The sequence below is a fragment of the Ammospiza nelsoni genome, chromosome Z, assembly GCF_027579445.1.
Source record: "Ammospiza nelsoni isolate bAmmNel1 chromosome Z, bAmmNel1.pri, whole genome shotgun sequence".
NCBI classification, from domain to species: Eukaryota; Metazoa; Chordata; class Aves; order Passeriformes; family Passerellidae; genus Ammospiza; species Ammospiza nelsoni.
In genome coordinates, this window is record NC_080669.1 from 45,178,330 (window position 1) to 45,191,661 (window position 13,332).

Genomic DNA, 13,332 nt, shown 5'->3' on the forward strand with positions numbered 1-13,332 from the left:
TTGCTTCAACATGGCAACCTGTGCAGGTACAGGGATATAGAAAGAAGACCTATCCTAATCTGTTTTCCTATTGCTAAAGGTTGTCTAAGTGGGGGCAAGGTTAGACAGGCTGTGGGTTTAAATACTTTTTTAATCTACCACTTTAGGAATCAGTTTAATCAGTGGAACTACAATTTTATCACATCTAGCTGGAACCCACCCTTTTAAAAACTGCAAATGACTGCTTATTAATCAATGTTCTCTCGGTATTCACAGAACTCCAAATACTTTATTTCTGAAATGTAAAGAGTCTACTCCAAACAGCAAATCAAACATAAGGCAGCGCAGAGAAACTTCCAGTGACCAATGTAAACACTTTCAGATGACAAAACTTTCACCAATACATCACTTTCACACAGAGAAAGGCAAGCATCACAAATGTGACTATTTTTGTTTTGCATGCACACATGCAGCTGTTTACTTATACCACAGCACACACCAACCATGTTACTGAATGTGCCGGTTTAAGTGGGCTCCAGAAACATTTAAGAAAAAACACAATAAAATACAAGCTTCATTACAGGATCTGGCAAAGAAAGTACCTGTGAAACACAAGCTTCTGAAATTCCTAAGAAAAGAGTAGCTTCATCTCTGTCCAAAGACCAGAATAATAAGAAACAATTTTATTTAAAAATCAAAGTTTGGTTTCTCAGGATTATCTGAGGCTTCTGAGCAACCAAGTGATTAAAGACACACCTGGATAACAAAAATAAAAAGCAGCAGAGTTTGAGGGCTTTTTTTTTTCTTTTTAAGATAAGAGGTTTGAAATTCATTTTCTATCCCCATAAGAATTTTTCTAGAGCACTTGGGTCTTTGACATCTGGCCACTCAGATGATCTGAAATCCAGATGGATGAGGCAATCCAGTCAGTGCAAAATTGCTGCTCTTTCTTCTTCTTTTTTTTTTAAGACTTCATCATTAACCTATGCTGAGGTTTTCTTTTTTGTTTTTATTCTTGAATCACCATTCTCCACTCCTTCAGGACAATGTGGCTATATTGTAGGTAACCCTCCTCCAACCCAATAAATAAATAAATAAGTTTGGACAATGACTTCATCTGGGCTTGGTATCCAGAAGCTCTTCCACAGTATTTGCATTGCAATCAGGAAGCTGCACAAAGCGAGTGTTGCAAGAGACTTTGGCTATTTCCAGGTTAGAAATTGAAAGGCATGACCAACAAATGAAATGTTGCAAGGACACCATCTACAAGACACACCACATGCAACCTGGGGAGCTGGTGGCCTGAGAAAGTGACCTCCATGGCTTCTTCCTTTAGTACACGTGTAACTTTAAATCCTGTCTTGTAATCCTTCCATTTCCGACTGGGAAGCCACTCCTCCCTCCCACCTCCAACTGTTACCCAACAGTTTTCTTTCTTTGTGCAGCAGAGCAAGTCAGCAATCACAATATGTGCAAAACATACAATTCACACAAGCCCTTGCAACATGAAGACAATTGCAGGCATTGTTTCAGCATGCAAGCATTGAACAATAAATAACTATATCTACAACAACTAATACAATAGGAAAGGGACAGACTGAATTATAAATACAGGAAAGAACCGGAACAATGAGCATTTTGGGGCTGTAATGTTTGTTCCCCACTGCTGCAAAAACATTTCACCACTGGACTGGTCCTTATGAACAGAAGGTCACTTACTGCACACGGGACAATGCAACACAGGGTGTAACAGATGCTGTGGGCACTGCCCACAGGCAAGCACACTCCAGTCAGCAGAGCTCAGCAGCAATGCTGTTGTATCTTCATTCACAGCAGCATCTTGCTGTTTCAGACCTGGCCTGCTGCCCCTGCAGCTGGCGCTGGCACTTCAAACCATTACAAAGAGAGGTGACAACCATTTCAAATTTCACATAAAAACAGTGGGGTCCATGGAAATCAAGTGATGTGTGGTGCACAGCTAAGAGACGTTCTGTCTCTGTTTTTTTCATCTTTGAAGGACTGATTAACATGGGCATTAATCCACAATTACTAGCACAAGGTTTGTCCATTCATATTTAAACCACGTGTTGAAGCACTAAAGACAGGGGTTTCTTCTCCCATTCCTTCATGTCTGGGTTGGATAATTTACAAGGTGCAGATGATTTTCTTCAAATGCAAGAAACGCTGAATGATTTTTCTTCATAAAAACTTCTCCAGATCTGAGGTTCCAATTATCTTCTCCAAATAAAGGAGTAAACTGAAAGCATGGGAAGAGGTGGAAGGAAAGGAGAAATTACTTAAAAGGTTTTGCTGCAACAATATACCATAAGGTTTTTTGTTAGATGTCAAAGAAAATCTAAAAGCTAGGCTTAGGATACAACCCAGTTGATGGGCTTCCCTGCCCACCCTGAACCTCAAGGTTCTTGTGCAATAACCAACTACTAATACATAAATGAGTCAAGAACATAATTATTTAGGGACAGATTCTGATGTTATTATTCTGCTAACACTACTCTGCAAACTTTCCTATTGACGGCAAAAAGACTAACTAATGTTTTGGGTATAAATTCAGTCACTTGAAACCTAAATCAAAGTGCCCTGATACACTTTAAACTGATAAGACTCTGTATCCTGCATACTTCTACATTTTTATGTTCCCCTAAAATCTTACGTTTGTGGACCTGTTATAAATAAACAACCTTTCGTAACTTCTCTTTCACAAAAAAACACATGAACACTCAGTGCAGAGTTTTTTCTATATCTCAGCCAAAACCAACCTGGTTGGAGCAAAGCAGAAGAGAAGCTGAAAGTGTCTTGTCCCAATACCTCTGTTCACCTTCACAAATTCTGAGTTTAATTTACTCACAACAGAGAGGGCCATAGAATTCCCTTGCTTAAAATACATCTACTCTTATTTTCAGAAAAAGTCTGCCTAATTTCTTTTCAAACAGCAGTATACCATCCACCAATAAATCCATCCTGGAGTCCTTTATAAAATCAATTATTCAATAAGAAACTCAGCCTTTGGATGCTGAGATTGTGCTTTGCTTTTTCACTCTGAAGCTGTATCAAAATCCCAGCTTCCAAACCATCATCAGTTTATCACAATAATTCTGACAGCGCTGCTACAATTTTAGAAGGCAAATCCTACTTCATTATAATGCAAATGAGCTCTAGTGCACTCACAGACCCTTTGAACACACCACATCTCTCTCAGGCCGTGATGTCTAAGAACAACAGGGAACATTCACAGGAAACAACCCAGCCTCCATAACAGTCCATAGTGTTTTTGCCAGTGTGGGCTATTTTTTTTACGTCTAAAAAAAGGGTCCACTCAGTATTGATTAGTCTTCTCTAGGTATTCTTCAGTATAGCATGACATTCTTCCCATCAAAACAGACTATCAACATGGAAGTCAAAACAGTGTTTCTTGTCATGGGCTGAACTTTAAAAAAAGTCATAAATAATTCCAAAACAGAGGGGAAAAAACCCAACCCAAAACTCCCAAGTTTAAGGAACACGACAAAGCAGACTGAAGTCTTCCTGAAAGCTGTCAGACTGGGGCCACACAGCACCATGAAAACAGAGTAATCACAAGTAATTTCCTTTTTGGCCCTCCCACCCACTGACAAAGCAGCAGGAGTCAGAAGGAAAAAAAGCAACCTACTTACTGGATGAGCACACAGCACTGGATAGATTTCAGACTACAGCTACATTCACTTATCTTGTGCGCTAGTTAAGCCAGATATCTTGTGTGTTAGTGAAGATAAAATAATGGCTTTTAACGAGATACTGCAGAGTACAGGAAAGCTTTTTGCACCGTTATATTCAGAGAACTCTTTTTCAAAATAAAACATTCCCTCATGCACTGTAAACTCCAGAACAATTAAGTGAGACTCAGAAGAGTAAGTCAATATTTTTCTTGGCACAGACCTGAGTCCAGGCATTCAATACTGCCATTCTGATAACACTGAGAACTGCATAAATTCTGCAGTAATAATACAAATTAACTGAAGATATCGAGATGTAGTTCTCAGCTAGGGAGGAAGCTGACACACAGAAATGAGGACTTCCATTTGCTTTTGGGGGGCAATTACAGTCAGTGACCACGACCTGGTAAGTCTCTAGAGTTTAATCTGCTTTCCAAAGAAAAGTCTGGAAAAACAAAGTGGGGAGAAGGCAGAGGGCAGAGTGTTTTCAAGGCAAACAATCACCTGAGAGCAGAGCATCATGGCACAACACTGCCCAATTTCACCATAGATTTCAAAGCTGAGCTGCTGCTTTGCATGGGCCCAACCTTGTATTCTTTACTCAATCAAAAGTCCCAGTCAACTGAAAGACAACTACAGAAGTAACTGTCTGCCCTATCTACACGGCTTCAAAGGCCTTTGGGGCTTGCATTTACTGCAAGAGTCAGGCAAATATCTACTGCTGCAAAGAATACCAAAAAACCTTCCCCAATGATCTGTCCCAAACAGAAGAACCTAGAAAAGTCTTTACGCACAACAACTTCTTCCTATATTCTGGACAACCTCTTCAGTCTGAACTTTTCAGTAACCCAGAGGCACATGAATAGCTTGTTTAATTACTGCAACTGTATTTGTTTGCCTTTTTCGTATCACCTGCCTGTCTTCATGGGTACAATATACACTGCTCATATGCAAAAAGAAACTACCATTCACAGGGCACTGATTATTTAGGATCAAGGACATCACTATTTTTATCAGTTATAGTTACTGGGAGTAACTAATTTTGCACTAAAGCCACAAGGAGGAAATAGGGAATAAAAGCAACACAACACAAATGGGAGTCTACCAGGTTTGTTGCAAAATACACAGATGAATAGCAAAAATCTTCTCCCCTCTGCCCAAAAATAAGAAATGCACAACAACCCATCAAGCAAGACCAAATTCAGACTTGCTTGTGAGAAGATACAATGCTGAAGTTGCATCTGGTAAGAACCTGGCCCATTATGTATAATTAAATTGTTTTGGAACAGTGTGTGCTATAGACTAGTAATTATTTCAGGCTGCAATATTAATTACATATCTTCCTGACACTATACCTAGTTCAACATATATAAGCATAAGTATTTTGAAAAGTCTGTATTTTAAAGTGTTACAATGGAGAAAATGCAACCTGAGTCCATGAAGATGCAACCACGTTGTCTAGCTGAGATTGAAAATTAGGCCTGAACTCCCTGTAAAACACCTATCATAAGACAGCAGCTTTCTCTGAAGGCTGTCTGCATGAAAAGTCAAGTGAATTCAGTATGAGGCTTCAGATCAAAATTTTCTGTATCTTTTTTGGGTACTGCTACTGGATGCAAAGTGACCTAGTCTCCGTCATCAGACAACTGGCAGTGGAACCTTTGTTTATCATGCATTTAGTACTTAAGAGCCAGAGACAATTTTAAAAAGATTATCTGCATTTCCACACAAGTTGAAAATGCTATTTTTGCTTAGTCCTTTACATCTAAATCATAGAGGAAAAGGCCTTGTAAAGGCTGGTGCACAATATGTGGCAAACTACTTCCAGGATCTGGTATTGTCATAGATGTGGTGCCTGGCTTTCAACAGCCCATGAACATATGTGTCTCAGGTGATCCAGATGTAAAACTGCATCAAACATACTCACCCCTCCTCAGAGCTGCTGCTGAAATGTTTTTTGAAAAGCATTATTACAGTGAAATTCAAAGGTGTTATTTCTTACCTGATAACTTGTAATTGCCAACAAATACACAATTAGGAGGGGAGGTGCTTCCATGTGCTGACAAATGCCGCGGGAATTAATGAATAGGGCACAGTTGTTATGCTGTTCCACGCATCTAACGTGGGATCGTAGCAGTGCAACGTCTTGCACCGCTGAATGCCAAAGTAGCCTCCAACCGCATACAATTTGTTTCCAGAAGCCACTGCATGGCAGCTCATTCGCTTCGCTGTCACATCTCCCACCTTAGTCCACTGGTATGCCTCACTATTGAATTTATAAGCAGAGCATGCAGAGAATTCAGTATCTCCACCCATAATAAAAATCTGGTTTCCCAGAACAGCTGCAGCTGTGTAGCGCCAGGGCTGGGGGCAGGTGGCTGGTACAGTCCATCTGTTTTCACACTGATCATAGCACTGGACTTTGGGCAGCTTGTCATGGCTAACACTGGTACCACCAAAAGCAAACAGCTTCAGCTTCGCACTGACAACAGCTGCATTGCTCACTCCCTCTCGCAGTGGGGCAACCATGGTCCATTTGTTGGTCACAGGGTCGTACTGTTCTACTTGCTTCAGGGATACTGAAGGGGAAGCTGGAAGGCAACCAGTTGCTGCAGTGTGCCCCCCTACTACATACAAACAGTGCTTAAGTTCGGCAGAGCCATGGCCAAACCTAGCCACCAGCATGGGAGCAGCCTTCGACCACTCCTCATGAAGGGTGTCATACACCCACACGTCTTTGGAGACCCCATTTTCTGATCCTCGTCCCCCAGTGATATACACCTTGCAGCCTATGGCACAAGCACTGAACTCTTTCCGTGGGCTTGGAATATCAGCCTTTGGAATGATCGCCTTTGCCTTTTGATCCACCAAGTACAGCTTGTCACACATAAAGGTTTGGCCACCTAAAAGAAAAAGTGAATGGCCAGTTTTTCGGGGTCTGGCACACAAGCTGGTGACCACTCCATCATTCTGCAAGATCTTCAACTTGCATCTTATTGATTCTTCTACAATCTCGTTGCTTTTCCTTTGCTTGGTGATAAGTTCTTCCATGGCCACATTCTCCATAAGGTATATGGCTGGCAGGAGGGCCAGTCTCACTGTCTGCAGTAGCTCTGGCAGGTAACAGTGACGCTTACTCAGGTCATAGTTGACCCAGTTAATAGCCGATTCATATACCAGCCTTTCATCTTCAGTTTCTAATTCTTCACTGGAAAGGAGCTGCACTACCATGTCTTTTGGCAGCTGGAGGAAGTCTTCGCTTTTACTGATACTCTGGAAGTTGCTAAGGCACATCCTCCAAGAGAGCTCATACAGCTTGGTACACTGATGAGCATCTGACAGCAGCAGCATCCCAAGACAGTTGGTGGGATGAAGGTTTTTCTCCAGAAACTCTGCACAAGCATCCCGAATGTCCTGAAACTCCAGCATGTCACCAGCCTCCAGCAGTGACTCTGCATTTTCCTCATTGATGATAACTCTGGAGGAATAGGCATAGTCCAGAAGAAGCTCCAGGACTTCTGGGTGAATAGAGTTGTGAAAGTTGACTTCACTGTCCTGGCTCTCTTTCAGTCCTCCGCTGAACATTGCTTCAAAATAGCGGCTACAAGCAGCTAGAACTGCTCTGTGGCAGGGGAATGACCTGTTTCCAGCATGGAGAAGTACATCTGTAAAGAGACGCTGCTGACGCAGAAGGTTTAGGTGAGTAAGGACACTATCAGCATAGGATGACTTGTGGAACAAGTATATGTTTATGGAGCCAGTACTGGCCCTGGACTTGCGATTTTCATGCATGCTGACTGACATTTTCTTTCACACCTATAAGCAAAGAAAAAATTTAAAATAAATAAAAGTCAAAACCATTTTTAGTTTTACATATCAAAAAATGTGTCTATTATTCACTACAGGATGGGGAAGAAAAAGCCTTAATTTACAGCTGAGCGGACAGAGAATTACATCTCCCTTTGGCATGCATTTTTTTTTTTGTAAGCTGAGATTCATAAATTACATACTCTAAATTTGTTGCCCAAGAGCAGGTTTATCTTGGGAAACCTGATCTCCAACTTTCATAGCAATACAGTAAGCAAGTAAGTTGGAGAAAGAAAATGAACCTGGACTGATTTTCTCACCCATCCCCAACCTAGACCAGCTGATTCATTATATACATACACATGCACACGCTTGAAACATTCTCCTGTACTGAATCATAGCAGGAAGAGCTACCAGACAGAATACCTAAGGAATGTCAAAAGCTGCATAGAGAACAAAAACCTACTAATCCCATTAGGAAGCTTCCCTTTGGTATAGTGATTCCATATGCAACAACACAAAATGAAAACAAAAAACCCACAAACTTTAAAATAAAACCCTGGTATCATATATTTAGACTTGTGTAACTGTAAAAAAAAATAAGATTAGTAAAATCCACAGATTCCACCTTTATTTCATAGAATTCAGCGTCTGTTTGTTATAGTGATTTAGCATATACTTAGGCAGTGTCGCAGAAAAACATGTTTTCACCACCAGTCACTGAGACACTGCCTCTGAAGCCACCTGGAGCGTCAGGTCCTCAGAGCTTAAGCCATTGCTCATTCTGAACTTCTGAAGAGGCATAAAACTATTCCATCCTGCCCTATTCCTAAAAAACAAAACCCTACTCAGATCTGTTTAGAGGTGAATGTTACCGTTACACGCCATGATGTGCAGGCCTATGTATAATTACAGCAAGTTTCCAGATTTAACTAAGAGTCAAGTCAGAATGGTATGGAGTATAGGGTAAGGGAGGAATATTGACAGCGATATAAAGGTAATGGCCAGAAAGCCACAGTGCAAATAGTGGGAGATGAAACATAAAGAACTCAGGGCAAGCTGTGGCTGTGACTGGTACTGAAATATCTCACTTCTCTCTCTCCAAACTGCAGAAAAACCTCAGCAAAAGCCAAGAACAAAATCTGACTAATTACTAAGCTATTTGCATGTCCAGAGTACCTCTTACTGCACTTTCAAATAAAGAACTAGCTAAAAGGTCTACCTGGAAAGCATGCAATGTCCTAAGTCAGAGCACCTGGGGCCACTTGTGAAGGTTTTTAATGTGGATACACTTTGCTCTCACACAGACATTTCCATATACTAGAGCATCTTTAAGCGGTACTGAATTGCAGAATTTCATTCCCACACTTCATGCTTCAAGATAATACATGAGCTTTACAAGTCTCAAAACCAGCATTTTTAATAGATGTATTTTCCTTGATTCATATGACCAGAAATATTGAGAAACTCAAAACCACACATTCAATTTGAACAGCAGACTCCATTTCAGAACAAGCAATCTGTGTATATGGAACATGCAACACCTGCAGTCTAACTGCAGCACAACCAGTACCATCCTCCACACTCTGTGCTAATACAATTGATTCACCATATTGAACAACAGCAAGTCTGTGTTACACCTTTCCCTTCCGTTACAAAAAAAAACCTTAAACCCAACTTAAAGTAAAGAATAGAGAGACACCTTCCTGTAAAACTACCATAGCCCACTTCCTTTAATAGGAAACACAATTTGCCCTATGAAATTTAACTGGGATTGAAAATAGCAAGCAACACTACCCAATATATGGTGCACAATCCAAATTCCTCCAAAACAGAGAGGAGTCCTACACATCAGAGCTACAAGGCAGAGTATCTGTCTCACTCTGCCTAAGCAAAAGCTTAGTAAGGGATCACACCAGTGCTCCCTAGGCCAACCTATTAAACGCACTAAGCACAGAACAACTTAAGTCAGCTTCAAAAGTCTTCAAAACACAAACTCTTTTACAAGGAAAATCATATGACCTTTAATGAAGTTGTATTGTCTGGCAAAAAAATACCCAGATGTCATTTGAGGATCTTGAGCACTAATCTCAGACTAAAATAACCCACTTAACCTACAGCCAAAAATAAGATACTGACCATTTACAACTTGAAATCTCCTGGAACTGAATTATTACAGAAAGGTCAAGGCCTGGAATACTAGTATACAAGCAGCTTGATGACACAAATCAGAAGCTGAACACTTTACTGTCATATTTTTCAAACTTTTCCAGGCACTTTACTGTCTTAAATGCTGTTATGATGCAAGGCACAGTATTCGCTGAATCTCTACAGGCAGGTTTTCCTCACACTGAGGACTTACTCTTTGAAGGTTCCTCACCAGGGAGCAGGATTGGAGCTAAACACCCCACTGATCAGAGACAACAGAACAACCAGTATGTGAACACGGCCACTGCCCCCCACACTCCATTCCAGTTAGGCGAATGTGAGTGTAGACATCACAGTCTAGGCATGTCAGGATCTCTATGAAAACACAGGTTCTCTTCTTTGACCCCACATATTAAGGGAATTCAGAGTTTACTGAAAACTTTCTTTCGTCATGCACACAGGGTTCAGGAATAGGGCAGGTAAAGTTCATATCAGAGGCTGCAGATGCAGGGACTTAGATCTTTCACCAGGCTCTGTACTCCCATGAGCAACGCTTGTTCAGCACCATTCAGAATGAGCCCATAACCACAACAAAATAGAGGCAAACATAAAAAAACCACCCTGCAGTTATGCATACCGTGCAGGCTAGTGAACTACAGACCACATGCAGAGGGGAGGAACAGATCATTGTCTGTTACCCAAAGCCCACCCACAGCCATAGTAACAAATACCACTGTAAAAAAAAAAAAAAAAAAATTGTATAAAGACCCCCTCCCAAACAGCTACTGAATAAGGCACTCAGCATTTCACCCTACTATTACAGAAGCCTTAGTCTCTTGGTGAGAAGTAGATTTCACATATGCTGGTCTTGAACTGTTCCTGTAAGATTGCTTTTATCATCACAATGGCATCTATTGAGAGGAATTCAAAATATGCCAATTCACAATTAAGATAAGCTAACATATTTCCCCAAACAGAACAAAGATATATATCTATACACATCTTCTTCCTCCAGTGTGGTGCTGAGATGCGTTTGCACATAGACTAGCTGAACAAACACCCTTAGAAGCAAGTACCATCATTCACTAACAGGCAGTGTTTCTGTAAATTAGGTCAATCCAGAATCTAGAAGAATACTAAAACGCAAAAATAACATCTCCAATTTCTCTACTTAGTGTTGGAAATTATGCACGCCTCAAATACTTCAGCAGAGGTAATTTACTGTCAGTGATCAAGTGTTCATCTTGAATAATATTAGCCAATTCCCTTCAGGCATTTCTTTCCTTAGAAAAAGTATTTGTATGTAAAAGACAAGAAGTGGTCAGTAAATTACAGATATAGATTTTATCTAGGAACAGAGGTTGAACCAAGTCTGATTTATATTTACACTTCAACAGGCTACTTGTCACAGCAGCCCAGTAGTAAACACTACTTTAAGACTAAACAACAGGCTCCTTGTCCTCCTTAACAGTTTTATAGCATGCAGATCTCAGCCTAAGTCAAAAGAAAAATCAAGTATTTTCAAATTACTGACACATCCCTGATGCACGCTAATTTAAATATGACTGTGTAATTACACACTAGTGGTTGCGTTTTTCTTTAGAATCAGTGAAACAACCTAAAGAGAGGAAATCTGCTGATCATCCCGTCGATGTAACTAACACCGCTTTCCATGGCTAAATCTGCACCGATGCTATCAGTGTGGCAGAGGCAAACCGTGACACTGCCTAAAGTCTTCAAAATCAGTGGCTGCCTAGAACCTGCAGCGAGACAGAAAGCAGAACACGCTGCTCCTGCTAGGAATGCACTACAGCTCACCACATGCAAACAAAGAAACGCGACTCTAAATTCCCCTCAGTTCGCCCCATCAAAACACCTAAATAACTCCGTCTCTGAGAAGAAACTCAAAGAGCTTCTTCCCAGACTGATATAAAAACCTGTGTGAGAAGCTAAAATGCATTTAGTTTGCTTTATAGAGCAACAACCACGTGCAAAAGTTTCTGTACCGGCGCAGGGAGAGCAGCGCCGCAGCCCGCTCGGGAGCAGCGAGGCGCTGGCTCATTCCCTGCCCTGCCTCACGCCCGCTGAGGGAGGGATGCTCGGGACCGCTCGGGGCCCCAGGCAGGAAGCTGAAGCCCAACAGGGAGGCTAGCAACCTCCGTAATAGGAGCCCACGCTTTCCGAGGGCAGCCGAGTACAGGAGATAGCAAATCACCGCGAATGTCTACCCACCAGTGCCCGCTGGTACCTGGCGTTCCGGATAGGGCGGAGGAGGGCCAGCCTGCGCCTGTGCCGGGGACCAACAAGGCAGCCCGGCTCCAGCCGGAGAAGCACCGCCGGCAGCGCGGCGGCAGCTCTGCTCCCCAGCTCTGCCCCCCAGCTCTGCCCCGCAAGCTCTGCCCCGCAAGCTCTGCCCCGCAAGCTCTGCCCCCAGCTCTGCCCCCAGCTCTGCCCCGCAAGCTCTGCCCCGCAAGCTCTGCCCCGCAAGCTCTGCCCCGCAAGCTCTGCCCCCAGCTCTGCCCCGCAAGCTCTGCCCCCAGCTCTGTCCCCCAAGCTCTGCCCCACAGCTCTGCCCCACAGCTCTGCCCCGCAGCTCTGCCCCGCAAGCTCTGCCCCGCAAGCTCTGCCCCACAGCTCTGCCCCGCAAGCTCTGCCCCGCAGCCTCTGCCTCCCCGCCTCCCCTCCGTGCCGGACGCTGCTCCGGGCCGGCGGCACCAACTTACAGCAGCGGCTCCCGAGCGAGCGCGGAGGTCCGTGGGCGACGCAGCGCCGCGCATGGGAGAGGAGCTGGGCTGTGCCGGTCCGGCGGGGCCGCGGAGACGCGGCGGGCGAGCAGCAGCGCCGGGCGGAGCTGGTGCCGCCGGCGGGAGGCGGGTCGCGGAAGGAGGGCGGGAGGTAGGGAAGAGGGACGGAAGAAAGGGAAAGAGCGGCTCCAGCTACTGCTGGCACGCCGACCGCAGCTCTGTCGCGGCGGCGGAGCGGAGAAGGGGTATATGGGCTGGGGGGCGGGGGGAGGCTTTATGCACAGCCTGTGAGTGACAGGCAGGGGAGGGACGGCAGGGCGAGGGCAGCGCGCTCGCAGTTGCTGTCCCGGCCGGCGGCGCGGAAGGTGCGGCGGGCGTCTCGTGTCGCCGCGGACGGGGCTGCGGGATGGCCTCTGCTTCCTGCCTTGCCCACCCTGCCTGTGGGGGCCCCGCGGGGCCGGGCGGAGCAGGCACTCGCTGTAGGAGCTCCTGCTCCGGGTGTGCAAGGGGTGCGCCCCGCCGAGCAGGCAGCGAAAACGCCGCGCGGCCGGGAGGGGTGCCGGTCCTCGTGGCGTGTCCCGTCGGGTGGCGAAGACCGAGCAGGGCAGACGGTGGGAAACTCCTCCTGGGCGCCCCGGGAGCGGCCGGGAGGGCGCGGAGGAGCCCGGGCACCGCAAGCCCCGAGCCCGTCGCCGGGCCCTGCTCGTCCCCGGGCCGTGCCGCGGAGCCACCGCGGGCCGAGCGCGCTCGGGAGGCCTTGGCAGAGCTGCCCTTTCATAGCTGCCCAGTGCAATGCTCCCTCAGCACAAAGGGAAGCCTGGCTTTAGTTATTTCCCAGTTAACAAAGTATGTGAAAAACGCATTTGTGCAAAAGGCCGATTTCAACAATAAACATTTTCTAGACAAAACAACAGTGTTTACATAATGGTATTGTGTGGTTCTGT

At 44.5% G+C, this 13,332-nt stretch overlaps 1 protein-coding gene across 1 annotated transcript; it reads right to left on the reverse strand.

The window, feature by feature from the left end:
• Positions 1–248: 248 nt before the first annotated feature.
• Positions 249–12,407, reverse strand: ENC1 (ectodermal-neural cortex 1). Its single transcript, XM_059492874.1, has 3 exons — positions 12,368–12,407; positions 5,692–7,505; positions 249–2,236 (listed from the first exon to the last, which is right to left on the reverse strand). The coding sequence occupies exon 2, from the start codon at positions 7,491–7,493 to the stop codon at positions 5,724–5,726; it is 1,770 nt and encodes a 589-aa protein (XP_059348857.1). The 5' UTR covers positions 7,494–7,505; positions 12,368–12,407; the 3' UTR covers positions 249–2,236; positions 5,692–5,723.
• Between the last annotated feature and the right edge of the window lie 925 nt (positions 12,408–13,332).

Bases quoted from the DNA above. Each gene is read 5' to 3' on its own strand.
- ENC1 (XM_059492874.1), bottom strand. From the start codon at position 7,493: ATGTCAGTCAGCATGCATGAAAATCGCAAGTCCAGGGCCAGTACTGGC.